General features: G+C 36.6%; 1 protein-coding gene across 1 annotated transcript in view; it reads right to left on the bottom strand.

Annotated features, from left to right (window-relative positions):
* Nucleotides 1-27,359, bottom strand: part of LOC133577669 (glutamate receptor ionotropic, NMDA 2C-like) — a 193,280-nt gene that overhangs the window by 98,961 nt on the left and 66,960 nt on the right. Inside the window, exons 4-7 of the mRNA XM_061931646.1 lie at nucleotides 9,366-9,431; nucleotides 5,936-6,124; nucleotides 3,467-3,807; nucleotides 1-23 (exon numbers count right to left, since the gene is read on the bottom strand). The exon at nucleotides 1-23 is cut by the window's left edge and continues 92 nt beyond it. Of these exons, the coding sequence (XP_061787630.1) occupies nucleotides 1-23; nucleotides 3,467-3,807; nucleotides 5,936-6,124; nucleotides 9,366-9,431 (619 nt within the window). The remainder of the gene's footprint in view (nucleotides 24-3,466; nucleotides 3,808-5,935; nucleotides 6,125-9,365; nucleotides 9,432-27,359) is intronic.

The raw sequence follows: 27,359 nt of genomic DNA, 5'->3' as shown, positions 1-27,359 counted from the left end.
CCCACGTCACGTTCAGCATGTGTCTGCATCCCACAGCACAGGAAAGAAAGTTTTTTTTTTTTTTTCTTTCCTAATCAAGACATTTGCATATTCATTTATACAGCCGCAATCATCACTTTATAATTACACCTGCACCTCCCTTGGCTCAAAGTAACTCATTAGGGGATAATAGGTGGCCGGCGGTGTTGTTCCGATTGGGCTATTTCTCTATTTGTTAGCGTAGCACGCTATATGGCGGGAACAGATTGGCCTCTGAATTATAAATCAAGGTTAATTTGCATGTTGGAAGCGCCGCAAAATGACTCCTGAGACCGAGGTAAGACCACCGAGGTGTTTAATGCGGTAGAAGGGGGGGGAGGAGTTGAGTGAAAAAGAAACCCTTTTTTGTGAAATAATGATGTTTCTAGTGTCGTATCGTCACAATCTAACACTACAAATGAACATTTTGTCCATTGGTGCGGAATGAAAGGGTGAAAACATTCATTAGTGCGCCTCAAACATCATGTTTCACACAAAACTAAGTTGGAATGTTCGTAGCGTCCATTAACAGATACATTTTATTTAATTGTATTTATTTATTTGTTTTCTTTTTTCTTTTTTCTTTCACACAAAACTAAGTTGGAATGTTTGAAGTGTTCATTGGCAAATACATTTTTATTTAATTGTAATTTTTTTTTTTTAAATGTATTTTAATTTTTTCACACAAAACTAAGTTGGAATGTTTTTATCAATCATTGGCAGATACATTTTAATTTAATATATATATTTTTTAAATTATTATTATTATTTTTTCACACAAAACTAAGTTGGAATGTTTTTTAGCAATTATTGGCAGAGGCATTTTTATTTAACTGTAATTTTTTATTTTATTTTTTCACACAAAACTAAGTTGGAATATTTTTTAGCGTTCATTGGCAGATACATTTTTATTTAATTTATTTTTATTTATTTTTTTAATCTTTTCACACAAAACTAAGTTGGAATGTATGAAGCGTTCATTGTCAGATACATTTTTATTTAATTGTAGTTTTTTTTTTTTTTTTTTTTTTTTTTTTCACACAAAACTAAGTTGGAATGTTTTTAGCATTCATTGGCAGATACATTTTTATTTAATTTTGATTATTTTTTTATTTATTTTTTTCACACAAAAATAAGTTGGAATGTTTTTTAGCAATTATTGGCAGATACATTTTTATTTAATTTAAAAAAAATATATATATATATATATTTTTTTTTTTCTCACACAAAAGTAAGTTGGAATGTTTTTAGCATTCATTGGCAGATACATTTATATTTAATTTATTTTTATTTATTTATTTTTCAATCTTTTCACACAAAACTAAGTTAGAATGTTTGAAATGTTTGTTGGCAGATACATTTTTATTTAATTGTATTTTTTTATTTTTTTTATTTGTATTTTTTCACTCAAAACTAAGTTGGAATGTTTGAAGCGTTCATTGGCAGATACATTTTTATTTCATTTTAATGGAATTTTTTATTTGTTTATTTTTTTCACACAAAACTAAGTTTGAATGTTTTTAGCGTTCATTGGCAGATACATTTTTATTAAATTATTATTTTTATTCATTTGTTTTTTTTCACACAAAACTAAGTTGGAATGTTTTTTAGCATTCATTGGCAGATACATTTTTATTTAATTGTATTTATTTTTTTTATTATTATTTTTTTTCACACAAAACTAAGTTGGAATGTTTTTAGCGTTCATTGGCAGATACATTTTTATTTAATTTTAATTTATTGTTTTTATTTTATTTTATCTTTTCAAACAAAACTAAGTCGGAATGTTTTCAGCGTTTATTGGTAGATACAAATTTATTTATTGTCATTTTTTTATTTTTTTATTTTTAAAGCTGAAATGTCTTTTTTTCAGACATATTTACTGTTTTGATTTAATTGGATTTGATTTGATTTATACAAGATTGTTTGTATAGCATGAATTGGTCTTGGCAGAGAAAACTTAAATTTATTGTATTTTATTTTATCAAATGGTATTTATTTTTATTAAGTGTTATTCAAGTTTGTTTAAAAAGCTCAAATCTCTTCTTTCATACAAAGCTGTTCATTACAAGAACAACAATAGTGTTAGTTGGTTAGAGAAAAAATTATTTTATTTCATTGAATTTAAGAAACATCTTGTTTCATAAACAAGAATGTTGGTAGTGTGAATTGGCAGATAAATATTCATTTCATTTTAATTGATTTGATAAAATGTTGTATATTTTGAAAAGCCAAAGCATCTTTTTTCATACACAAGACTTTTTTTTTTACTTAATTAGTTAATTCCTACACGATTGTTTGTAGTGTGAATTGGCAGAGAAAACCTAAATGATTTAATTTATTTAATTGTATTTATTTTTTTTACATTTTATTTTAAAAGTTCCAACCTTGTTTTGTAAAAGGCTGTTTGTAGCATGAATTGTTAGATAAATATTAATTTCATTAAATTAAATTTCATATAAGAAACTCAGACGCCGTGTTTCATATACAAGAATGTTTTTGGCAGATAAAAATAAATTCAATTAAATATTAATTGTTTAGATTTAATTTAATTTTCTTTAATAAGCTTAAACGTCTTTTTATCATACGAAGAACTATTTTTATTTACTGATTTGACTTGACTTTATTTTGATTTGATTCGATTTAATTTATACAAGATTGTAGCGTGAATTGGCAGAGAAAACTTGATTTTAATTTATTTTAATAAATTGTATTTATTGGAACAAGCTCAAACCTCTTTGTTCATATAAGGCTGTTGGTAACGTGAATTGGCAGATAAATATAAATGTATTCAAATTTTAATTGAATTTTAATTTGATTTAATTATATTTTCTTTAATAAGCTCAAATGTCTTTTTTCATATGCAAGAATGTTTTTATTTACTAATTTGACTTGATTTGACTTTATTTGATTTGATTTGAATTGATTTTATACAAGATTGTTTGTGGCAGACAAAATGTCATTTTATTTTATTTATTTTTATTCTATTTTATTTAAAACTCTCAAACTATTTTGTTTCATTCACGGCTGTTTGCAGCGTGGATTGGCAGATAATGGTTATTTCATTCAATTTGATTGTATTCATTTTATGACATTTATTTTTAATTGATTTTATTTAAAAAGCTCAAACGTTTCATACAAGACGGTTTGACTGAATTGGTCAAAAAAATAACAATTTAATTTAATTTAATGTAACTTAGTTTAATTTTTTTAATTTGATTCAAACCAAAGTAATGTATTTAAATTGTATTAAATTTGATGAATTAAATGATTTTATTATTTTATTTTATTTTATTTTATATATTTTTATTTTTTTTCTGAATGTATATAATATGTATTTATTATACTGAATTCGAGCAACAAAAGACCAAACCCAGTGGAAGATCATAAGAGTGAAACTTTTGTCAAAGTGTTGTTTCCCAGGTAAGGTCTTGGAAACCCTCCTCACCTGAAGAGAGTATTGTTGGCGGAGTGTTTAGCGGGCTTGCTGCAGTCCCCGTGTCCCTCAGGGATGAAGCCCCGCTGCTTCTTGAAGCTCTCGGCGCCCTTGGCGACGATGGCCACGCCCTCCCTGACTCGCTGCCGCAGGCTCTTCCTCCACTGCTCCGTGATGACGCCGATCACGCCCACGGGAAAGCTGGCGGGCGGCGGGATCTCGGGGTTGCCCACGGCCAGGCTGGGGAGGATCCAGATGTAGCCCGGCCCCACCAGGCCCACCTCGGTGGCCTGGCGGAACAGGAAGTGGGCCTCCTCGAAGGAGCAGTAGACCAACAGGACCTGGGAGTCCACCTGCGGAACAAAAACACAGTTTTGGCATGTTTGGTTCCACTTCAGAAACTTTTTTTGTTTTTTGTTTTTAATTTTTACAACAACACATACCACTTCCAATCTTTTTTTTTTTTCTTTTGTTATTATAATTTTGACAAAAAATACCACTTTTTAATCTTATTTTGTTATTATTTTGCTTTTATTATTTTTACAACACATACAACTTCCTAATCTTATTTGTTTATTATTTTTGCTTTTATTATTTTTACAACACATACAACTTCCCAATCTTATTTATTTTATTTTGTTATTTTTACAACACATACCACTTCCTAATCTTTTTTATTTTATTTTTTACAACAAATACCACTTCCCAAAATTTTTAATTTTATTTTTACAACACATACCACTTCCCAAACTTTTTTTTTATTATTATTATTTGTACAACACATACTATTTCCCAATCTTATTTAATCTTTATTTTGTTATTATTATTTTTACAACACATACCACTTCCCAATCGTATTTAATCATTATTTTTGTTATTATTATTTTTACAACACATACCACTTCCCAATCTTATTTATTTATTTTCATTATTTTTACAACACATACCACTTCCTAATCTTTTTTACTTTATTTTTTACAACACATACCACTTCCCAATATTTTTAATTTTATTTTTACAACACATACCACTTCCTAATCTTTTTTTATTTTATTTTTTACAACACATACCACTTCCCAATATTTTTTATTTTATTTTTACAACACATACCACTTCCCAATCTTATTTATGTATTATTTATTTATGTTTATTTTTACAACACATGCCACTTCCCAATCGTATTTATTTTATTTTGTTTTATATTATTTTCACAACACATACCACTTTCCAATCGTATTTATTATTTATGTATTATTATTTTTTACAACACATACCACTTCCCAATCATATTTATTGTATGTTTTTATTATTATTTTTTACAACACATACCACTTCCCAATCTTATTTATTTATTATTTTTGTATTATTATTTTTACAACACATACCACTTCCCAAACTTTTTTTTAAAATTATTCTTATTTTACAACACATACCATTTCCCAATCTTATTTAATCATTATTTTTTATTATTATTATTTTTACAACACACACCACTTCCCAATCTTATTTAATCATTATTTCGTCATTATTATTTTTACAAAACATACCACTTCCCAATCTTTTTTATTTTATTTTTTACAACACATAACACTTCCTAATCTTATTTATTTATTATTTATTTATGTTTATTTTTACAACACATGCTACTTCCCAATCTTATTTATTTTATGTTTTGTTATCATTTTTACAACACATGCCACTTCCCAATCGTATTTATCTTATTTTTAATTATCATTTCTACAACACATACCACTTCCCAATCGTATTTATTTTATTTTGTTATTGTTATTTTTACAACACATACCACTTCCCAATCTTATTTATTTATTATTATTTTTACAACACATGCCACTTCCCAATATTATTTATTTTATTTTTTATTATTATTTTTACAACACATACCACTTCACAATTGTTTTTATTTTTTGTTATTTTTACAACACATACCACTTCACAATCTTATTTATTTTATTTTGTTATTATTATTTTTACAACACATACCACTTCCCAATCTTATTTATTTATTATTATTTTTACAACACATGCCGCTTCCCAATCTTATTTATTTTATTTTGTTATTATTATTTTTACAACACATACCACTTCCCAATCTTATTTATTTATTATTATTTTTACAACACATGCCACTTCCCAATATTATTTATTTTATATTTTATTATTATTTTTACAACACAAACCACTTCACAATCTTATTATCCATCCATCCATCCATTTCCTACCGCTTATTCCCTTTTTAAATTTTTTTACAACATGTCACTTCCTAATCTTTTTTTTTTTTTTTTTTTTTACAACCTTTTTTTTATTATTTTTTTTACAACACAATCTTTTTTTTGACGGCAACTACCACTTCACAATTTTTTTTTTTAAATAATAATTTATAAAAAAATGTTTACAGCACATACTACTTCACAATGTTTTGTAAATGGTATTTTTACAGCACATAGCACTTCCCAGTCTTACCTGCTGCAGAATGCGCTTGGTTCTGGCGTCGTTTGCGCCGACGGACATCTCCATGGACAGGACGTCCTGCAGGTGCCACAGGAAGTAGGAAGTGTCCGTGTAGGACTCCACCATGTCCACAAAGGTGTCGTATCCTGGAAGCAAGCTGGTGATGATGGCGAACTCGCCCCAGTCGTATTCTTCCATCAGCTGAGAGGAAGAAAAACAGGGACAAAAGTTCATGCTAACGAAATGAGAAAATACAAGACGGAAGATCCTCCAACCCTCAGCCTTTGATGACAGCTAACAGTGGTGGATGACAGTCTATAGTGATAGTGATAGTGATAGTGATAGTGATAGTGATAGTGAGTAACAGTGGTGGATGACAGTCTATAGTGATAGTGATAGTGATAGTGATAGTGATAGTGATAGTGATAGTGATAGTGATAGTGAGTAACAGTGGTGGCTCACAGGGGAAAAACCTGAAAAAAGTGCTAACTTTACCACTTTTGGTGCAGTTTTTCCACCTCTATTGTTGCAATTAGCATTTTGTTCTTTAGCCTAACATCTCTGCTATGTGGCGGACTACATAAAATGATGTGGCGGACTACATAAAATGATGTGGCGGACTACATAAAATGATGTGGCGGACTACATAAAATGATGTGGCGGACTACATAAAATGATGTGGCGGACTACATAAAATGATGTGGCGGACTACATAAAATGAAGTGGCTGACTACATAAAATGATGTGGCGGACTACATAAAATGATGTGGCGGACTACATAAAATGATGTGGCTGACTACATAAAATGATGTGGCGGACTACATAAAATGATGTGGCGGACTACTTAAAATGATGTGGCGGACTACATAAAATGATGTGGCGGACTACTTAAAATGATGTGGCGGACTACATAAAATGATGTGGCGGACTACATAAAATGATGTGGCGGACTACATAAAATGATGTGGCTGACTACATAAAATGATGTGGCTGACTACATAAAATGATGTGGCGGACTACATAAAATTATGTGGCGGACTACATAAAATGATGTGGCTGACTACATAAAATGATGTGGCGGACTACATAAAATGATGTGGCGGACTACATAAAATGAAGTGGCGGACTACATAAAATGACGTGGCTGACTACATAAAATGATGTGGCTGACTACATAAAATGATGTGGCGGACTACATAAAATGATGTGGCTGACTACATAAAATGATGTGGCGGACTACATAAAATGATGTGGCGGACTACATAAAATGATGTGGCGGACTACATAAAATGATGTGGCGGACTACATAAAATGACGTGGCTGACTACATAAAATGATGTGGCGGACTACATAAAATGATGTGGCGGACTACATAAAATGATGTGGCTGACTACATAAAATGATGTGGCGGACTACATAAAATGATGTGGCGGACTACATAAAATGATGTGGCGGACTACATAAAATGATGTGGCGGACTACATAAAAGGATGTGGATGGCCATATTAAAATGATGTGGTGGACCACATAAAATGATGTGGCGGACTACATAAAATGATGTGGCTGACTACATAAAATGATGTGGCGGACTACATAAAATGATGTGGCGGACTACATAAAATGAAGTGGCGGACTACATAAAATGACGTGGCTGACTACATAAAATGATGTGGCTGACTACATAAAATGATGTGGCGGACTACATAAAATGATGTGGCTGACTACATAAAATGATGTGGCGGACTACATAAAATGATGTGGCGGACTACATAAAATGATGTGGCGGACTACATAAAATGATGTGGCGGACTACATAAAATGACGTGGCTGACTACATAAAATGATGTTGCGGACTACATAAAATGATGTGGCGGACTACATAAAATGATGTGGCTGACTACATAAAATGATGTGGCGGACTACATAAAATGATGTGGCGGACTACATAAAATGATGTGGCGGACTACATAAAATGATGTGGCGGACTACATAAAAGGATGTGGATGGCCATATTAAAATGATGTGGTGGACCACATAAAATGATGTGGCGGACTACATAAAATGATGTGGCTGACTACATAAAATGATGTGGCGGACTACATAAAATGATGTGGCGGACTACATAAAATGATGTGGCGGACTACATAAAATGATGTGGCGGACTACATAAAATGATGTGGCTGACTACATAAAATGATGTGGCTGACTACATAAAATGATGTGGCGGACTACATAAAATGATGTGGCTGACTACATAAAATGATGTGGCGGACTACATAAAATGATGTGGCTGACTACATAAAATGATGTGGCGGACTACATAAAATGATGTGGCGGACTACATAAAATGATGTGGCTGACTACATAAAATGATGTGGCGGACTACATAAAAGGATGTGGATGGCCATATTAAAATGATGTGGTGGACCACATAAAATGATGTGGCTGACTACATAAAATGATGTGGCTGACTACATAAAATGATGTGGCTGACTACATAAAATGATGTGGCGGACTACATAAAATGATGTGGCTGACTACATAAAATGATGTGGCGGACTACATAAAAGGATGTGGATGGCCATATTAAAATGATGTGGTGGACCACATAAAATGATGTGGCTGACTACATAAAATGATGTGGCTGACTACATATAATGATGTGGCTGACTACATAAAATGACGTGGCGGACTACATAAAATGATGTGGCTGACTACATAAAATGATGTGGCGGACTACATAAAATGATGTGGCGGACTACATAAAATGATGTGGCTGACTACATAAAATGATGTGGCGGACTACATAAAAGGATGTGGATGGCCATATTAAAATGATGTGGCGGACTACATAAAATGATGTAGCGGACTACATAAAATGATGTGGCTGACTACATAAAATGATGTGGCTGACTACATAAAATTATGTGGCGGACTACATAAAAGGATGTGGATGGCCATATTAAAATGATGTGGCGGACCACATAAAAGGATGTGGGTGGCCATATTAAAATGATGTGGCGGTCTACATAAAATGATGTGGTGGACCATCCTAAAATGACATAGTGGGCCAATTAAAATGATGTGGCTGACTACATAAAATGATGTGGTGGGCCACTTTGAAATGATGTGGCTCAATAACAATATAACAATATCAAGAATGTCACAAAACGATCAACATAAGAGAAAACAAACTCCTATTTGGACAAAAAAACAAAACAAAAATAAGATGTGTGGTATATGCCAAGGTAACGTCTTAGCAACCAGACACTAGACTCATTTTAATAGCTTTGGGGTTTTTTGCAACTATCCCTGCCAATGATCCCATTAATTCCCCAAGGAGCAGTGAGGTCAGGGCGTCTAATCCTGACGCTCATCTGTGTGCATTTGTCCTGGGGACATCTGCACGTTGGATTAAAGATGGCCAACAAGTGTCCTGTACCTTAAACATGCAGAGGACCTGCTGCTCCAGGGACGCCCCCATCTGCAGGAAGGACGAGCCCTCCGTCTGCCGGGAAGGAGAAGAAGAACAAATACATAGTTTAGCTTAGCTTCGCTTAGCTTAGCTACGTTTCTCTAGTGCGGGGGTCGGCAACCCGCGGCTCTAGAGCCGCATGCGGCTCTTTAGCGCCGCCCCGGTGGCTCTCTGGAGCTTTTTCAAAAATGTATGAAAAATGGAAAAAGATGAGGGCAAAAAAATATATTTTTTGTGTTAATATAGTTTCTGTAGGAGGAAAAACATGACATAAACCTCCCTAATTGTTATAAAGCACACTGTTTGTATTAAATATGCTTCACTGATTCGAGTATTTGCGGAGCGCCGTTTTGTCCTACTAATTTTGGCGGTCCTTGAACTCACCTTAGTTTGTTTACATCAGGGGTGCTCAATACGTCGATCGCGATCTACCAGTCGATCGCAAAGGTAGTATTGGTAGATCGCATTACATTATTTAAAAAAAAAAAAAAAAAAAAAAAAATTTTTTTTTGTTTTTTTTTTGTGTCCTGTCCAGCTTCTCAGGCAAATCATATAGTTGATGTAGATGCCCATTTCGGCTGTTCAGATTTACTTTACAAAAGAGAAGTGTAGGATACTTCTCTTGTTGCCTTATTTGTATTTGACTTTATTAAATGTATTTATATTATCATTTAGTGCAGCCGGGCCGGAGCAGGAGGGGATAGAAAGAGAGAAAAAAGAAGACAGAGGGGGAAATTGTGGGGACAAGAGGGGGATTAGACAGAGAGACAAAAACAACAACAGCAAATAACAACAACAACAACAATAGAGCAACATCAGCAAATATGACATGTACAAATATGATGGTAAAAGTAATAGCAAATAAGCAGTTAGCGAAAAATAAAAAATAATACAGAAATGACAATGAGCATTATTACACTACAAATGGATCAATACAAATACCAATAGAAATAGCGCTATTGATAATGAACAATACCAATAATTTACCTTTATTATCAACAATACAGTTGTTTAAATGCAACAATACATATACGTAATGATAACTTGAGATACGAAAGAATGCAGAAAAATGGAGGGGGAGAAAGAGAAGCAACCTACATTAACCTTGTAGATTGTTATAGTCACAATAGGTTAAGCTTTGTCAGTGTGCCGTGTGTTACACCCAGTTTACCCTAGGGCAGGGGTGCTCATTACGTCGATCGCGAGCTACCGGTCGATCTCGGAGGGTGTGTCAGTCGATCACCAGCCAGGCATTAAAAAAATAGTCCTAAAAATGAGCGATCATAAATCTTCACAATGACGTCATTTTCGTCACTTGATTGACATTCACGGCACCCGAGGGTCTTCTGAGATGACGCTGGCTGCTGCCAGCTCATTAAAATTACCGACTGGAAGGCGAAAAACACTTTATTTCAACAGACTCTGGCGCCGTACCTGTCGTCAAAACTCCAAAGACCGACTGCACAGTTGCACAGTTGCGCTAACAAAATAGGAGTCTCAGAAAGCTGGCGTGCACAAGCTAGCAAGCTACGGAGTTTGCCGACAATGTATTTCTTGTAAAGTGTATACAAAGGAGTACGGAAGCTGGACAAATAAGATGCCAAAAACCAACCACTTTCATGTAGTATTGGACAGAAAGGAGGACTTTTTTTCTCCTCCATTCGAAAATGCGGACCTTAACAGCACCACTGTCTGATTCCTATCAATGCAAGTCATCAGAATCAGGTAATACACCAACTTATATTCTTGTCTTCATGAAAGAAAGGAATCTATATGTGTTAAACATGCTTGTATTATCTTTAACCACCTTTAACTTATTAACAATATTAACTATATGTGTTAAACATGCTTGTATTATCTTTAAACACCTTTAACTTGTTAACAATATTAACTATATGTATTAAACATTCTTGTATTATCATGAAACACCTTTAATTTTTTAACAATATTAACTATGTGTTAAACATGCTTGTATTATAATTAAACACCTTTAACTTGTTAACAATATTAACTATATGTATTTAACATGCTTGTATTATCATTAAACACTTTTAATTTTTTAACAATATTAACTATATGTGTTAAACATGCTTGCATTATCATTAAACACCTTTAACTTGTTAACAAAAACATATATTTCATAAATAAGTAAATATAAATGATATATATGAATGAGGTAGATCCCCACGACTTGATCAATTGAAAAGTAGCTCGCCTGCAGAAAAAGTGTGAGCACCCCTGGTTTACATGTATAACTTTCTCCGACTTTCTAGGACGTGTTTTATGCCACTTCTTTTTCTTTCTCATTTCGTCCACCACACTTTTAACGTTGTGCGTGAATGCACAAAGGTGAGTTTTGTTGATGTTATTGACTTGTGTGGAGTGCTAATTGGGCATATTTGGTCAATGCATGACTGCAAGCTAATCGATGCTAACATGCTATTTAGGCTAGCTATATGTACATATTGCGTCATTATGCCTCATTTGTAGCTATATTTGAGCTCATTTAGTTTCCTTTAAGTCCTCTTAATTCAATTTATATCTCATGACACACTATCTGTATGTAATATGGCTTTTAATTTTTTTGGCTCCAGACAGATTTGTTTTTGTATTTTTGGTCCAATATGGCTCTTTCAACATTTTGGGTTGCCGACACCTGGTCTAGTGGGTAGCTTCAGTCGCAGCCAATCACCATAATGTGGAAAAAAATTATGAAAATTATAATGAAGTGATTTAAAAAAACAAAAATATTTGTTTTTAGTAAAAAGGCAATGCAGAATTCAATGCAGAAGTACAGGTAAAAGCCAGTAAATTAGAATATTTTGAAAAACTTGATTTATTTCAGTAATTGCATTCAAAAGGTGTAACTTGTACATTATATTTATTCATTGCACACAGACTGATGCATTCAAATGTTTATTTCATTTAATTTTGATGATTTGAAGTGGCAACAAATGAAAATCCAAAATTCCGTGTGTCACAAAATTAGAATATTACTTAAGGCTAATACAAAAAAGGGATTTTTAGAAATGTTGGCCAACTGAAAAGTATGAAAATGAAAAATATGAGCATGTACAATACTCAATACTTGGTTGGAGCTCCTTTTGCCTCAATTACTGCATTAATGCGGCGTGGCATGGAGTCGATGAGTTTCTGGCACTGCTCAGGTGTTATGAGAGCCCAGGTTGCTCTGATAGTGGCCTTCAACTCTTCTGCGTTTTTGGGTCTGGCATTCTGCATCTTCCTTTTCACAATACCCCACAGATTTTCTATGGGGCTAAGGTCAGGGGAGTTGGCGGGCCAATTTAGAACAGAAATACCATGGTCCGTAAACCAGGCACGGGTAGATTTTGCGCTGTGTGCAGGCGCCAAGTCCTGTTGGAACTTGAAATCTCCATCTCCATAGAGCAGGTCAGCAGCAGGAAGCATGAAGTGCTCTAAAACTTGCTGGTAGACGGCTGTGTTGACCCTGGATCTCAGGAAACAGAGTGGACCGACACCAGCAGATGACATGGCACCCCAAACCATCACTGATGGTGGAAACTTTACACTAGACTTCAGGCAACGTGGATCCTGTGCCTCTCCTGTCTTCCTCCAGACTCTGGGACCTCGATTTCCAAAGGAAATGCAAAATTTGCATGGTTGGGTGATGGTTTGGGGTGCCATGTCATCTGCTGGTGTCGGTCCACTCTGTTTCCTGAGATCCAGGGTCAACGCAGCCGTCTACCAGCAAGTTTTAGAGCACTTCATGCTTCCTGCTGCTGACCTGCTCTATGGAGATAGAGATTTCAAGTTCCAACAGGACTTGGCGCCTGCACACAGTGCAAAATCTACCCGTGCCTGGTTTACGGACAATGGTATTTCTGTTCTAAATTGGCCCGCCAACTCCCCTGACCTTAGCCCCATAGAAAATCTGTGGGGTATTGTGAAAAGGAAGATGCAGAATGCCAGACCCAAAAACGCAGAAGAGTTGAAGGCCACTATCAGAGCAACCTGGGCTCTCATAACACCTGAGCAGTGCCAGAAACTCATCGACTCCATGCCACGCCGCATTAACGCAGTAATTGAGGCAAAAGGAGCTCCAACCAAGTATTGAGTATTGTACATGCTCATATTTTTCATTTTCATACTTTTCAGTTGGCCAACATTTCTAAAAATCCCTTTTTTGTATTAGCCTTAAGTAATTTTCTAATTTTGTGACACACGGAATTTTGGATTTTCATTTGTTGCCACTTCAAATCATCAAAATTAAATGAAATAAACATTTGAATGCATCTGTCTGTGTGCAATGAATAAATATAATGTACAAGTTACACCTTTTGAATGCAATTACTGAAATAAATCAAGTTTTTCAAAATATTCTAATTTACTGGCTTTTACCTGTATTTGTTGCTTCAACACTCAAAAGATCCGCGATGGCTCCTGTCTCACAACCAGCCAATGAGGTGACAACTTTGCAGTCACGTGACACAGGTCTTAAACAAACCGGAAGCTCAGTCGCCAGACTTTTATTACCAAATTTTTATTCCGAATTACTGTAAAAGGAAAAACAGCACCGTAGTAATTTTCAAAGTAAAATACTGGCGGCTGAGCTGAACCACTTTTATCTTATAGGGTAAAATTCTGGTGTATGGAGATAAATTGTTACGGAAGCTTTTTATGAACACTGAATTATTGTAACTGAATTTATTTAAATTGAAAATTTCATGAACTGAAATGTTTTGTGGCAAAAACTCGGACATGGGAGGAGTTCGGGGAAGCCATGGAAAACGACTTCCGGACGGGTTCGAAGCGATTCTGGACCACCATCCGCCGCCTCAGGAAGGGGAAGCAGTGCACTATCAACACCGTGTATGGTGAGGATGGTGTTCTGCTGACCTCGACTGCGGATGTTGTGGATCGGTGGAGGGAATACTTCGAAGACCTCCTCAATCCCACCAACACGTCTTCTTATGAGGAAGCAGTGCCTTGGGAATCTGTGGTGGGCTCTTCTATTTCTGGAGCTGAGGTTGCTGAGGTAGTTAAAAAGCTCCTCGGTGGCAAGGCCCCGGGGGTGGATGAGATCCGCCCGGAGTTCCTTAAGGCTCTGGATGCTGTGGGGCTGTCTTGGTTGACAAGACTCTGCAGCATCGCGTGGACATCGGGGGCGGTACCTCTGGATTGGCAGACCGGGGTGGTGGTTCCTCTCTTTAAGAAGGGGAACCGGAGGGTGTGTTCAAACTATCGTAAGATCACACTCCTCAGCCTTCCCGGTAAGGTCTATTCAGGTGTACTGGAGAGGAGGCTACGCCGGATAGTCGAACCTCGGATTCAGGAGGAACAGTGTGGTTTTCGTCCTGGTCGTGGAACTGTGGACCAGCTCTATACTCTCGGCAGGGTCCTTGAGGGTGCATGGGAGTTTGCCCAACCAGTCTACATGTGCTTTGTGGACTTGGAGAAGGCATTCGACCGTGTCCCTCGGGAAGTCCTGTGGGGAGTGCTCAGAGAGTATGGGGTATCGGACTGTCTGATTTTGGCGGTCCGCTCCCTGTATGATCAGTGTCAGAGCTTGGTCCGCATTGCCGGCAGTAAGTCGGACACGTTTCCAGTGAGGGTTGGACTCCGCCAACGCTGCCCTTTGTCACCGATTTCTAGGCGCAGTCAAGGCGTTGAGGGGATCCGGTTTGGTGGCTGCAGGATTAGGTCTCTGCTTTTTGCAGATGATGTGGTCCTGATGGCTTCATCTGGCCAAGATCTTCAGCTCTCGCTGGATCGGTTCGCAGCCGAGTGTGAAGCGACTGGGATGAGAATCAGCACCTCCAAGTCCGAGTCCATGGTTCTCGCCCGGAAAAGGGTGGAATGCCATCTTCGGGTTGGGGAGGAGACCCTGCCCCAAGTGGAGGAGTTCAAGTACCTCGGAGTCTTGTTCACGAGTGAGGGAAGAGTGGATCGTGAGATCGACAGGCGGATCGGTGCGGCGTCTTCAGTAATGCGGACGCTGTATCGATCCGTTGTGGTGAAGAAGGAGCTGAGCCGGAAGGCAAAGCTCTCAATTTACCGGTCGATCTACGTTCCCATCCTCACCTATGGTCATGAGCTTTGGGTTATGACCGAAAGGACAAGATCACGGGTACAAGCGGCCGAAATGAGTTTCCTCCGCCGGGTGGCGGGTCTCTCCCTTAGAGATAGGGTGAGAAGCTCTGTCATCCGGGGGGAGCTCAAAGTAAAGCCGCTGCTCCTCCACATGGAGAGGAGCCAGATGAGGTGGTTCGGGCATCTGGTCAGGATGCCACCCGATCGCCTCCCTCGGGAGGTGTTTAGGGCACGTCCGACCGGTAGGAGGCCACGGGGAAGACCCAGGACACGTTGGGAAGACTATGTCTCCCGGCTGGCCTGGGAACGCCTCGGGATCCTCCGGGAGGAGCTGGACAAAGTGGCTGGGGAGAGGGAAGTCTGGGCTTCCCTGCTTAAGCTGCTGCCCCCGCGACCCGACCTCGGATAAGCGGAAGAAGATGGATGGATGGATGGATGGAAATGTTTTATTTTTTACATTAGATCGTACTAACATTTCCAATTAATAAAATTTGTCAGCAAAATGTGTGTTAAAAAATTCAGTTTGTTAAAAAAAAAATCAATACAGTGTGTAAAAAAAATCTAGTTTTTGTTTTTTTATAACAGCGTAAACATTTTTGATTAGTATTAGCTAGCTAGCTATTAGCTAGTTTACTTTTCCTCAAGTAGTTATTTGGATTACTACATTTTTACTTTCACTTGAGTCATATTATTTTAAAGCAACGTTGGTTTACTTAGTGGAGTACAATTTTTGGCTACTCTGCCCACCTCTTGTTAGCATGTGTGTTAGCGTGCATTAGCACATCCACACGTGAGCTAACATACATCGCAAAAAAAATAGCAACCGTCACGACGCTTTTATGGCATTTTCTTGTACCAGTTATTTATCAAATATGCTAATTTGATGGAAGTTGCCATCAAATTGGGTGGGGGGTGGGGGGCGTGGGCGGGGGTGGGGTGGGGGTTGTGGTTGGGGGCGTGGTTAAGATATATATATATAAAAAATATTTGACTTTCAGTGAATTCTAGCTATATATATATATATATATTTTATTACATATGTATATAATAAATTTTTATTTATTTATATATATATATATATATATATATATATATATATATATATATATATATATATATATATATATATATATATAAATAAAAGAAATACTTGAATTTCAGTGTTCTTTTATTTACACATAAACACACACCTAACACTCATCTACTAAATGTTGAGTTAAGGGTTGAATTGTCCATCCTTGTTCTATTCTCTGTCACTATTTCAGAACACACACATTATACAAATATACATTATAAAATCAATAAGAAAACGAGAGCTCTAATTTGGGAGTCTGAATTAGGATCAGAAGTTCCTATATAAACATTGCGTACTCAAGTCGCCATTTTGTATTGATTACTGCAGCTGTGCACTGGATTCATTCACAAATACAAACTACAACTCACAAACACTTTAGAGTTAGGCTCCACCATCAGAATGTGTACTTAAACTTATAAAGATCACATGGATATTATTCAGTGAGTTGATTCACCAAAACTAACCTGTTACACAGGAGGAAAAAGCACACAGGACGTTTCAATTGTTCACAGACTGGTCGCGCTCATCAGAATGACAAGACACTTCCGGTCTGCAGGTGATAGCATTCAATTGGGAAGAAACGCCCTACTGCCCCCTACTGACCAATGTGAATACTGATAAATGTGGAATGACAGCTCCAAAAACGAATTCAACCCACAAAATAAAATAAATAAATCAACACAAAAATGTGACACATTATGGGTGGGTCACATATGCATGTACAGTAGATGGCAGTATTGTCCTGTTTAAAAGTGTCACAACATTGCTGTTCAGACGAACTGCTTTACGGTAGACGAAATGCTGTTGTTGTGTGTTGTTACCGCGCTGGGAGGACGTTAATGAAACTGCCGTACAATAAACCCACATAAGAAACCAAGAACTCCCCCTCCATCATTAGCTGTTTAAATTGTGGGAAAGCGGACGTGTGAACAGGCTGTCAACACGTCACTCAGGTCCGCATGGAGCTGGAGGGGGGCGTGGCCTCCAGCCCCGCCTGAATTTCGGGAGATTTTCGGGAGAAAATTTGTCCCGAGAGGTTTTCGGGAGAGGCGCTGAATTTCGGGAGTCTCCCGGAAAATCCGGGAGGGTTGGCAAGTATGGCATTTGCGCATTTTAGCATTCTCCTAAAATACTCGACTTTTTTCCTGTAATATTTGTGAGCTCCGAGGGGCTTGGACTGTGATGTAAGCAGGTGTTATTGACGAGATAGCTGGTGCAAGAACACTTTGGCGTAGCGTCATCGGCGTGATATATATATATATATATATATATATATAAAAAAATCATTTTAAACACGTATGAGCCGTGGTGTCAGACATGGACGCCCGTAAGGAAGTGGGGAAGGAGGCAGGCGTGTACGTTAAACTGTCAAAGCGCCTTTTGGGAGCTGACTCTCCGGGGCTCGTCTCCGAGGGCGAGGAGCTGTCATCTTCCTCTCCCACAGCTGAGAGGCTACGGCGGGGGGGGGGGGGGGGGAGAAAACACGCCGCTCCCCCACCTCTTTCTACGCCAGCGGTGAGCCTGAGGAATACCAAAAGAGTAACGCAGCCAGACTCGCCGTCATTCAACTTAATCCCAGTCTGGGCTTGTTAGGGCCTCGCCTGGGGAGCGGGCCCTTAAAAATAGCACAGGAGCGGCGACACAAAAAAAAAAGACCCCCCGGACAACAAGAGGGGTTATTACTCACACCACGTGTCATTCACCTCCAATAGCCGTGGTCAAAGAAGCCCCGCCCCCTCTCCGCCAGGCCCAACCCAATTAATCGGGAAAAACAAGAACACGCTATCGTCTTCTTTCATAACGATCTCTGCGCTCTTCGTCTTCAAAGACGTGTAATTAGCAGTCCCGCTGCAGAGTATGCTAATGTGACGGGGGGGAGGGCGGGGTTTTGATCCGCGTCGCTTGGACCCCTTGACACACCCACCCTCGGTGAAAATAGCCCTCACTCTCACTATACACTGCTTAAACTCAAGTATCTAGATCACCGGTGTCGTCATTTTATGAGGCCGGCGAACTGGTGATAATATACTTTAACCAGATGAGGCGATTCCTGAAGGAATTGCGTGTGAATGCTCCAATTCCTGAAGTTGAACTGAAATGCTGACAGAATGTAGTATGAATGTAAGAATAGTTTGAATTTCCAGGAAAAAACGGAATTTGGTTTGGACCTTGGGGAAAGCGTTAGTTTGAATGTCCAGGATGAGAGGAATGTGTTGATGTTGGAATGGTTTGAATAGGTTGAAAAATGTGGGAATTGTGCAACTTGGGAAAAAAATGTTCCATTCATTTCAATGGGAACTTACTGGAAATTTGGGAATTTAATGGGAAAAGCGGGATTTTTTTTTTTTTTTAAAGCATGAATGTCCTGAATGAGCTGAGTTAGTTGGTGTTGGAATTGTTTACATCGGTCAAAAATTGTTTAAGTAGTAACAGTTTTTTAATAAAAAAAAAAAAAATGGTGTGAGGGAATTTCGGGAAAACCGGGAATTTTTAAACTTCTTAAACCAACTTGTTTTCGTTTTTTTTGTCCTGACAAAGAGGAATGTTTCAAGTTGTGGAAGTTTGAAAAATGGCCCATTCATTTCAATGGGATGTTATGAAAGTTTGGGAAAAGCGGGAATTTTTTAGAAAATGGTAAAAAAAATAAAAAATTGAATGTTCGGAATGTGTTGGTGGTTGGTGTTGGAATTTTTCAAATCGGTCGAGAAATGTTGAAGTAGTAACACTTTTAATTGAGCAATGATATTAAGGAATTCCTGGAAAACGGTTTTCCAGTTGTTTTTTGTCCTGACTAAGAGGAAAGTTTTGACAGTGAAACGGTTGAAATGGGTTGAAAAAATGTGAAAAGAGTCATCGCACTAAAAAGGTTGGAAGTAAGTAAAAACAGGAATTCCTGGAAATTTGTTGAACATGGAAAATGAAATTGAAAGTGTTGAAGGTGTAACGGTTTGAATCGGTTGAAAAATGTAGGAATTGCGGAAGTTTGAAAAATGGATAATTCATTTTGAATGGGGAAAATGTCCCCAAAAACTGGGGGTTCTAGGAAATCCGGGAATTTTTTTTAAAATAATTGTTGCAAGGGAGCACACAATTCCTGAGTAGGCTGAATATTTTGAAGTTGGAACGGTTTGAATTGGATGAAGTGTGGGAGTTGTGGAACTTTGAAAAATGTTTCGGGAATTTCGGGGCAGGGTTTTGATCCGCGTCGCTCGGACCCCTTGACACACCCACCCTCGGTGAAAATAGCCCTCACTCCCACTATACACTGCTTAAACTCAAGTATCTAGATCACCGGTGTCGTCATTTTATGAGGCCGGCGAACTGGTGATAATATACTTTAACCAGATGAGGCGATTCCTGAAGGAATTGCGTTTGAATGCTGCAATTCCTGAAGTTGAACTGAAATGCTGACAGAATGTAGTATGAATGTAAGAATAGTTTGAATTTCCAGGAAAAAACGGAATTTGGTTTGGACCTTGGGGAAAGCGTTAGTTTGAATGTCCAGGATGAGAGGAATGTGTTGATGTTGGAATGGTTTGAATAGGTTGAAAAATGTGGGAATTGTGCAACTTGGAAAAAAATGTCCCATTCATTTCAATGGGAACTTACTGGAAATTTGGGAATTTAATGGGAAAAGCGGGATTTTTTTTTTTTTTTAAGCATGATTGTCCTGAATGAGCTGAGTTAGTTGGTGTTGGAATTGTTTAAATCGGTCAAGAAATGTTTAAGTAGTAACAGTTTTTTAATTAAAAAAAAAATAAAAATGGTGTGACGGAATTTCGGGAAAACCGGGAATTTTTAAACTTCTTAAACCAACTTGTTTTGTTTTTTTGTCCTGACAAAGAAGAATGTTTCGAGTTGTGGAAGTTTGAATAATGGCCCATTCATTTCAATGGGATGTCATGAAAGTTTGGGGATTTCGGGAAAAGCGGGAATTTTTTAGAAAATGGTAAAAAAAAAAATATATAAAAAATTGAATGTTCGGAATGTGTTGGTGGTTGGTGTTGGAATTTTTCAAATCGGTCGAGAAATGTTGAAGTAGTAACACTTTTAATTGAGAAATTATATTAAGGAATTCCTGGAAAACGGTTTTCCAGTTGTTTTTTGTCCTGATGTTTTGACAGTGGAACGGTTGGAATGGGTTGAAAAAATGTGAAAAGAGTCATCGCACTAAAAAGGTTGGAAGTAAGTAAAAACAGGAATTTCTGGAAATTTGTTGAACATGGAAAATGAAATTGAAAGTGTTGAAGGTGTAACGGTTTGAATCGGTTAAAAAATGTAGGAATTGCGGAAGTTTGAAAAATGGATAATTCATTTTGAATGGGGAAAATGTCCCCAAAAACTGGGGATTCTAGGAAATCCGGGAATTTTTAAAAAAATAATTGTTGCAAGGGAGCACACAATTCCTGAGCAGGCTGAATATTTTGAAGTTGGAACGGTTTGAATTGGATGAAGTGTGGGAGTTGTGGAACTTAGAAAAATGTTTCGGGAATTTCGGGGAAAGCGGGAATTTTTGGGAAAATTATAAAAAATAATAATAATTTGAATGTTCGGAATGTGTTGGTGGTTGGAATTGTTCAAATTGGTTGAGAAATGTTGAAGTAGTAACACTTTTAATTGAGAAATGATATTAAGGAATTCCTGGAAAACTGGGAAAACCGGGAATATTTCCAGTTAAAAAACTTAGTTTTTTGTCCTGACTAAGAGGAATGTTTTGACAGTGGAACGGTTGAAATGGGTTGAAAAAATGTGAAAAGAGTCATCGCACTAAAAAGGTTGGAAGTAAGTAAAAACAGGAATTCCTGGAAATTTGTTGAACATGGAAAATGAAATTGAAAGTGTTGAAGGTGTAACGGTTTGAATCGGTTGAAAAATGTAGGAATTGCGGAAGTTTGAAAAATGGATAATTCATTTTGAATGGGGAAAATGTCCCCAAAAACTGGGGATTCTAGGAAATCCGGGAATTTTATTTTTTTTATAATTGTTGCAAGGGAGCACACAATTCCTGAGCAGGCTGAATATTTTGAAGTTGAAACGGTTTGAATTGGATGAAAAATGTGGGAGTTGTGGAACTTTGAAAAATGTTTCGGGAATTTCGGGAAAAGGAGGATTTTTTTTAGAAAATGGTAAAAAAAAAAATACATTTGAATTTTCGGAATGTATTGGTGGTTGGTGTTGGAATTTTTCAAATCGGTCGAGAAATGTTGAAGTAGTAACACTTTTAATTGAAAAATGATATTAAGAAATTCCTGGAAAAGGGGAAAATTGGGAAGATTTCCAGTTAAAAAATTAGTTTTTTGTCCTTATTAAGAGGAATGTTTTGACAGTGGAACAGTTGAAAAAATGTGAAAGGAGTCATCGTACTTAAAAAGGTTGGAAGTAAGGTCAGGGAAAAAAAACAGGAATTCCTGGAAATTTGTTGAATATGGAAAATGAAATTGAAAGTGTTGAAGGTGTAAAGGTTTGAATCGGTTGAAAAATGTAGGAATTGCGGAAGTTTGAAAAATGGATAATTCATTTTGAATGGGGAAAATGTCCCCAAAAACTGGGGATTCTAGGAAATCCGGGAATTTAAAAAAAAATAATTGTTGCAAGGGAGCACACAATTCCTGAGCAGGCTGAATATTTTGAAGTTGGAACAGTTTGAATTAGATGAAAAATGTGGGAGTTGTGGAACTTTGAAAAATGTTTCGGGAATTTCGGGGAAAGCGGGAATTTTTGGGAAAATAATAAAAAAAATAATAATAATTTGAATGTTCGGAATGTGTTGGTGGTTGGTGTTGGAATTGTTCAAATTGGTTGAGAAATGTTGAAGTAGTAACACTTTTAATTGAGAAATGATATTAAGGAATTCCTGGAAAACTGGGAAAACCGGGAATATTTCCAGTTAAAAAAAACTTAGTTTTTTGTCCTGACTAAGAGGAATGTTTTGACAGTAGAACGGTTGAAATGGGTTGAAAAAATGTGAAAAGAGTCATCGCACTAAAAAGGTTGGAAGTAAGTAAAAACAGGAATTCCTGGAAATTTGTTGAACATGGAAAATGAAATTGAAAGTGTTGAAGGTGTAACGGTTTGAATCGGTTGAAAAATGTAGGAATTGCGGAAGTTTGAAAAATGGATAATTCATTTTGAATGGGGAAAATGTCCCCAAAAACTGGGGATTCTAGGAAATCCGGGAATTTTATTTTTTTTATAATTGTTGCAAGGGAGCACACAATTCCTGAGCAGGCTGAATATTTTGAAGTTGAAACGGTTTGAATTGGATGAAAAATGTGGGAGTTGTGGAACTTTGAAAAATGTTTCGGGAATTTCGGGAAAAGGAGGATTTTTTTTAGAAAATGGTAAAAAAAAAAAATACATTTGAATTTTCGGAATGTATTGGTGGTTGGTGTTGGAATTTTTCAAATCGGTCGAGAAATGTTGAAGTAGTAACACTTTTAATTGAAAAATGATATTAAGAAATTCCTGGAAAAGGGGAAAATTGGGAAGATTTCCAGTTAAAAAAATTGTTTTTTGTCCTTATTAAGAGGAATGTTTTGACAGTGGAACAGTTGAAAAAATGTGAAAGGAGTCATCGTACTTAAAAAGGTTGGAAGTAAGGTCAGGGAAAAAAAACAGGAATTCCTGGAAATTTGTTGAATATGGAAAATGAAATTGAAAGTGTTGAAGGTGTAACGGTTTGAATCGGTTGAAAAATGTAGGAATTGCGGAAGTTGGAAAAATGGATAATTCATTTTGAATGGGGAAAATGTCCCCAAAAACTGGGGATTCTAGGAAATCCGGGAATTTTTTTTAAAATAATTGTTGCAAGGGAGCACACAATTCCTGAGCAGGCTGAATATTTTGAAGTTGGAACGGTTTGAATTGGATGAAGTGTGGGAGTTGTGGAACTTTGAAAAATGTTTCGGGAATTTCGGGAAAAGGAGGATTTTTTTTAGAAAATGGTAATAAAAAAAAAATACATTTGAATTTTCGGAATGTATTGGTGGTTGGTGTTGGAATTTTTCAAATCGGTCGAGAAATGTTGAAGTAGTAACACTTTTAATTGAAAAATGATATTAAGAAATTCCTGGAAAAGGGGAACATTGGGAAGATTTCCAGTTAAAAAATTAGTTTTTTGTCCTTATTAAGAGGAATGTTTTGACAGTGGAACAGTTGAAAAAATGTGAAAGGAGTCATCGTACTAAAAAAGGTTGGAAGTAAGGTCAGGGAAAAAAACAGGAATTCCTGGAAATTTGTTGAATATGGAAAATGAAATTGAAAGTGTTGAAGGTGTAAAGGTTTGAATCGGTTAAAAAATGTAGGGATTGCGGAAGTTTGAAAAATGGATAATTCATTTTGAATGGGGAAAATGTCCCTTAAAACTGGGAATTCTAGGAAATCCGGGAATTTATTTTTTTATAATTGTTGCAAGAGAGCAAACAATTCCTGAGCAGGCTGAATATTTTCAAGTTGGAAAGGTTTGAATTGGATGAAAAATGTGGGAGTTGTGGAACTTTGAAAAATGTTTCGGGAATTTTGGGAAAAGCGGGAATTTTTTTAGAAAATGGTAAAAAAAAAAATACATTTGAATGTTCGGAATGTGTTGGTGGTTGGTGTTGGAATTTTTCAAATCGGTCGAGAAATGTTGAAGTAGTAACACTTTTAATTGAGAAATGATATTAGGGAATTCCTGGAAAACGGTTTTCCAGTTGTTTTTTGTCCTGACTACCGGTAAGAGGAATGTTTTGACAGTGGAACGGTTGAAATGGGTTGAAAAAATGTGAAAAGAGTCATCGCACTAAAAAGGTTGGAAGTAAGTAAAAACAGGAATTCCTGGAAATTTGTTGAACATGGAAAATGAAATTGAAAGTGTTGAAGGTGTAACGGTTAGAATCGGTTGAAATATGTAGGAATTGCGGAAGTTTGAAAAATGGATAATTCATTTTGAATGGGGAAAATGTGCCCAAAAACTCGGGATTCTAGGAAATCCGGGAATTTTATTTTTTTATAATTGTTGCAAGGGAGCAGGCTGAATATTTTCAAGTTGGAACGGTTTGAATTGGATGAAAAGTGTGGGAGTTGTGGAACTTTGAAAAATGTTTCGGGAATTTCGGGGAAAGCGGGAATTTTTGGGAAAATGATAAAAAAATATATATATATTTGAATGTTCGGAATGCGTTGGTGGTTGGTGTTGGAATTTTTCAAATCGGTCAAGAAATGTTGAAGTAGTAACACTTTTAATTGAGAAATGATATTAAGGAATTCCTGGAAAAACGGGAAAATTGGGAATATTTCCAGTTAAAAAATATGTTTTTTTGTCCTTATTAAGAGGAATGTTTTGACAGTGGAACGGTTGAAATGGGTTGTAAAAATGTGAAAGGAGTCATCGCACTAAAAAGGTTGGAAGTAAGGTCAGGGAAAAAAAACAGGAATTCCTGGAAATTTGTTGAACATGGAAAATGAAATTGAAAGTGTTGAAGGTGTAAAGGTTGGAATCGGTTGAAAAATGTAGGAATTGCGGAAGTTTGAAAAATGGATAATTCATTTTGAATGGGGAAAATGTCCCCAAAAACTGGGGATTCTAGGAAAAAAGCTCTAGAATCTTACAGAGAGGCTCTTTGACAAGAGTTTTTCCAGGAGATTCTTAAAAATAGCACGCCTATCCAATAGAGGATCTTTGACTCGTGTTTGTGCAGTCGATCCATAAATATAGCAAAGCTCTCTTGTCTTATAGAGGATCTTTGACTAGGATTTTTTTTTTTTTTCGGAGTGTCTTAAAAACAGCAGAGCGCTCCTGTCTTATGGGAGATCTTTGACTCTTGTTTGTGCAGTACAATTTTAAAAAGTAGCCATGTACTCTCATCTTATAGAGGATCTTTGACTGGTGTTTGTGCAGTCGATCCTTAAACATAGCAAAGCTCTCTTGTCTTACAGAGAGGATCTTTGACGAGAATTTTTCCAGGAGAATTTTAAAAATAGCATGCCTATCCAATGGAGGATCTTTGACTCGTGTTTGTGTAGTCGATCCTTAAATATAGCAAAGCTCTCTTGTCTTACAGAGAGGATCTTTGACTAGGTTTTTTTTCGGAGCGTCTTAAAAATATTATGGAGGATCTTTGACTCGTGTTTGTGCGGTCGATCCTTAAATATAGCAAAGCTCTCTTGTCTTACAGAGAGGATCTTTGACGAGAATTTTTCCAGGAGATTCTTAAAAATAGCACGCCTATCCAATGGAGGATCTTTGATTCGTGTTTGTGCAGTCGATCCTTAAATATAGCAACGCTCTCTTGTCTTACAGAGAGGATCTTTGACAAGAATTTTTCCAGGAGATTCTTAAAAATAGCACGCCTATCCAATGGAGGATCTTTAATTCGTGTTTGTGCAGTCGATCCTTAAATATAGCAAAGCTCTCTTTTCTTACAGAGAGGATCTTTGACAAGGATTTTTTTAGGAGCGTCTTAAAAACTGTAGAGCGCTCCTGTCTTATGGAGGATCTTTGACTCTTGTTTGTGCAGTATAATTTAAAAAAAAATAGCCGTGTACTCTCATCTTATAGGGGATCTTTGACTCGTGTTTGTGCAGTCGATCCTTAAAAATAGCAAATCTCTCTTGTCTTACAGAGAGGATCTTTGACTAGGATTTTTTTCCCCGGAGAGTCTTAAAAACAGCACAGCACTCCTGTCTTATAGGGGATCTCTGACTCTTGTTTGTACAGTAGATCCTGAAAAATAGCAGAGCTCTAGAATCTTACAAAGAGGCTCTTTGACAAGAATTTTTCTAGGCGATTCTTAAAAATAGCAAAGCACGCCTATCCAATGGAGGATCTTTGACTTGTGTTTGTGCAGTCGATCCTTAAATATAGCAAAGCTCTCTTGTCTTACAGAGAGGATCTTTGACGAGAATTTTTTCAGGAGATTCTTAAAAATAGCACGCCTATCCAATGGAGGATCTTTGATTCGTGTTTGTGCAGTCGATCCTTAAATATAGCAAAGCTCTCTTGTCTTACAGAGAGGATCTTTGACTGGGATTTTTTTTAGGAGCGTCTTAAAAACAGCAGAGCGCTCCTGTCTTATGGAGGATCTTTGACTCTTGTTTGTGCAGTATAATTTAAAAAAATAGCCGTGTACTCTCATCTTATAGAGGATCTTTGACTCGTGTTTGTGCAGTCGATCCTTAAAAATAGCAAATCTCTCTTGTCTTACAGAGAGGATCTTTGACTAGGATTTTTTTTTCCGGAGAGTCTTAAAAACAGCAGAGCACTCCTGTCTTATAGGGGATCTCTGTCTCTTGTATGTACAGTAGATCCTGAAAAATAGCAGAGCTCTAGAATCTTACAAAGAGGCTCTTTGACAAGAATTTTTCTAGGAGATTCTTAAAAATAGCAAAGCACGCCTATCCAATGGAGGATCTTTGACCCGTGTTTGTGCGGTCGATCCTTAAATATAGCAAAGCTCTCTTGTCTTACAGAGAGGATCTTTGACGATCATTTTCCAGGAAATTTTTTAAAATAGCACGCCTATCAAATGGAGGACCTTTGACTCATGTTTGTACAGTCGATCCTTAAATATAGCAAAGCTCTCTTGTCTTACAGAGAGGATCTTTGACGAGAATTTTTCCAGGAGAATTTTAAAAATAGCACGCCTATCCAATGGAGGATCTTTGATTCGTGTTTGTGCTGTCGATCCTTAAATATAGCAAAGCTCTCCTGTCTTACAGAGAGGATCTTTGACTAGGATTTTTTTTCGGAGCGTATTAAAAATATTATGGAGGATCTTTGACTCGTGTTTGTGCAGTCGATCCTTAAATATAGCAAAGCTCTCTTGTCTTACAGA

Source organism: Nerophis lumbriciformis, linkage group LG39 (genome assembly GCF_033978685.3).
Source record: "Nerophis lumbriciformis linkage group LG39, RoL_Nlum_v2.1, whole genome shotgun sequence".
NCBI lineage: Eukaryota > Metazoa > Chordata > Actinopteri > Syngnathiformes > Syngnathidae > Nerophis > Nerophis lumbriciformis.
The sequence above is the reverse complement of the archived record's forward strand: the minus strand, read 5'-3'. Positions and strand labels throughout refer to the sequence as shown.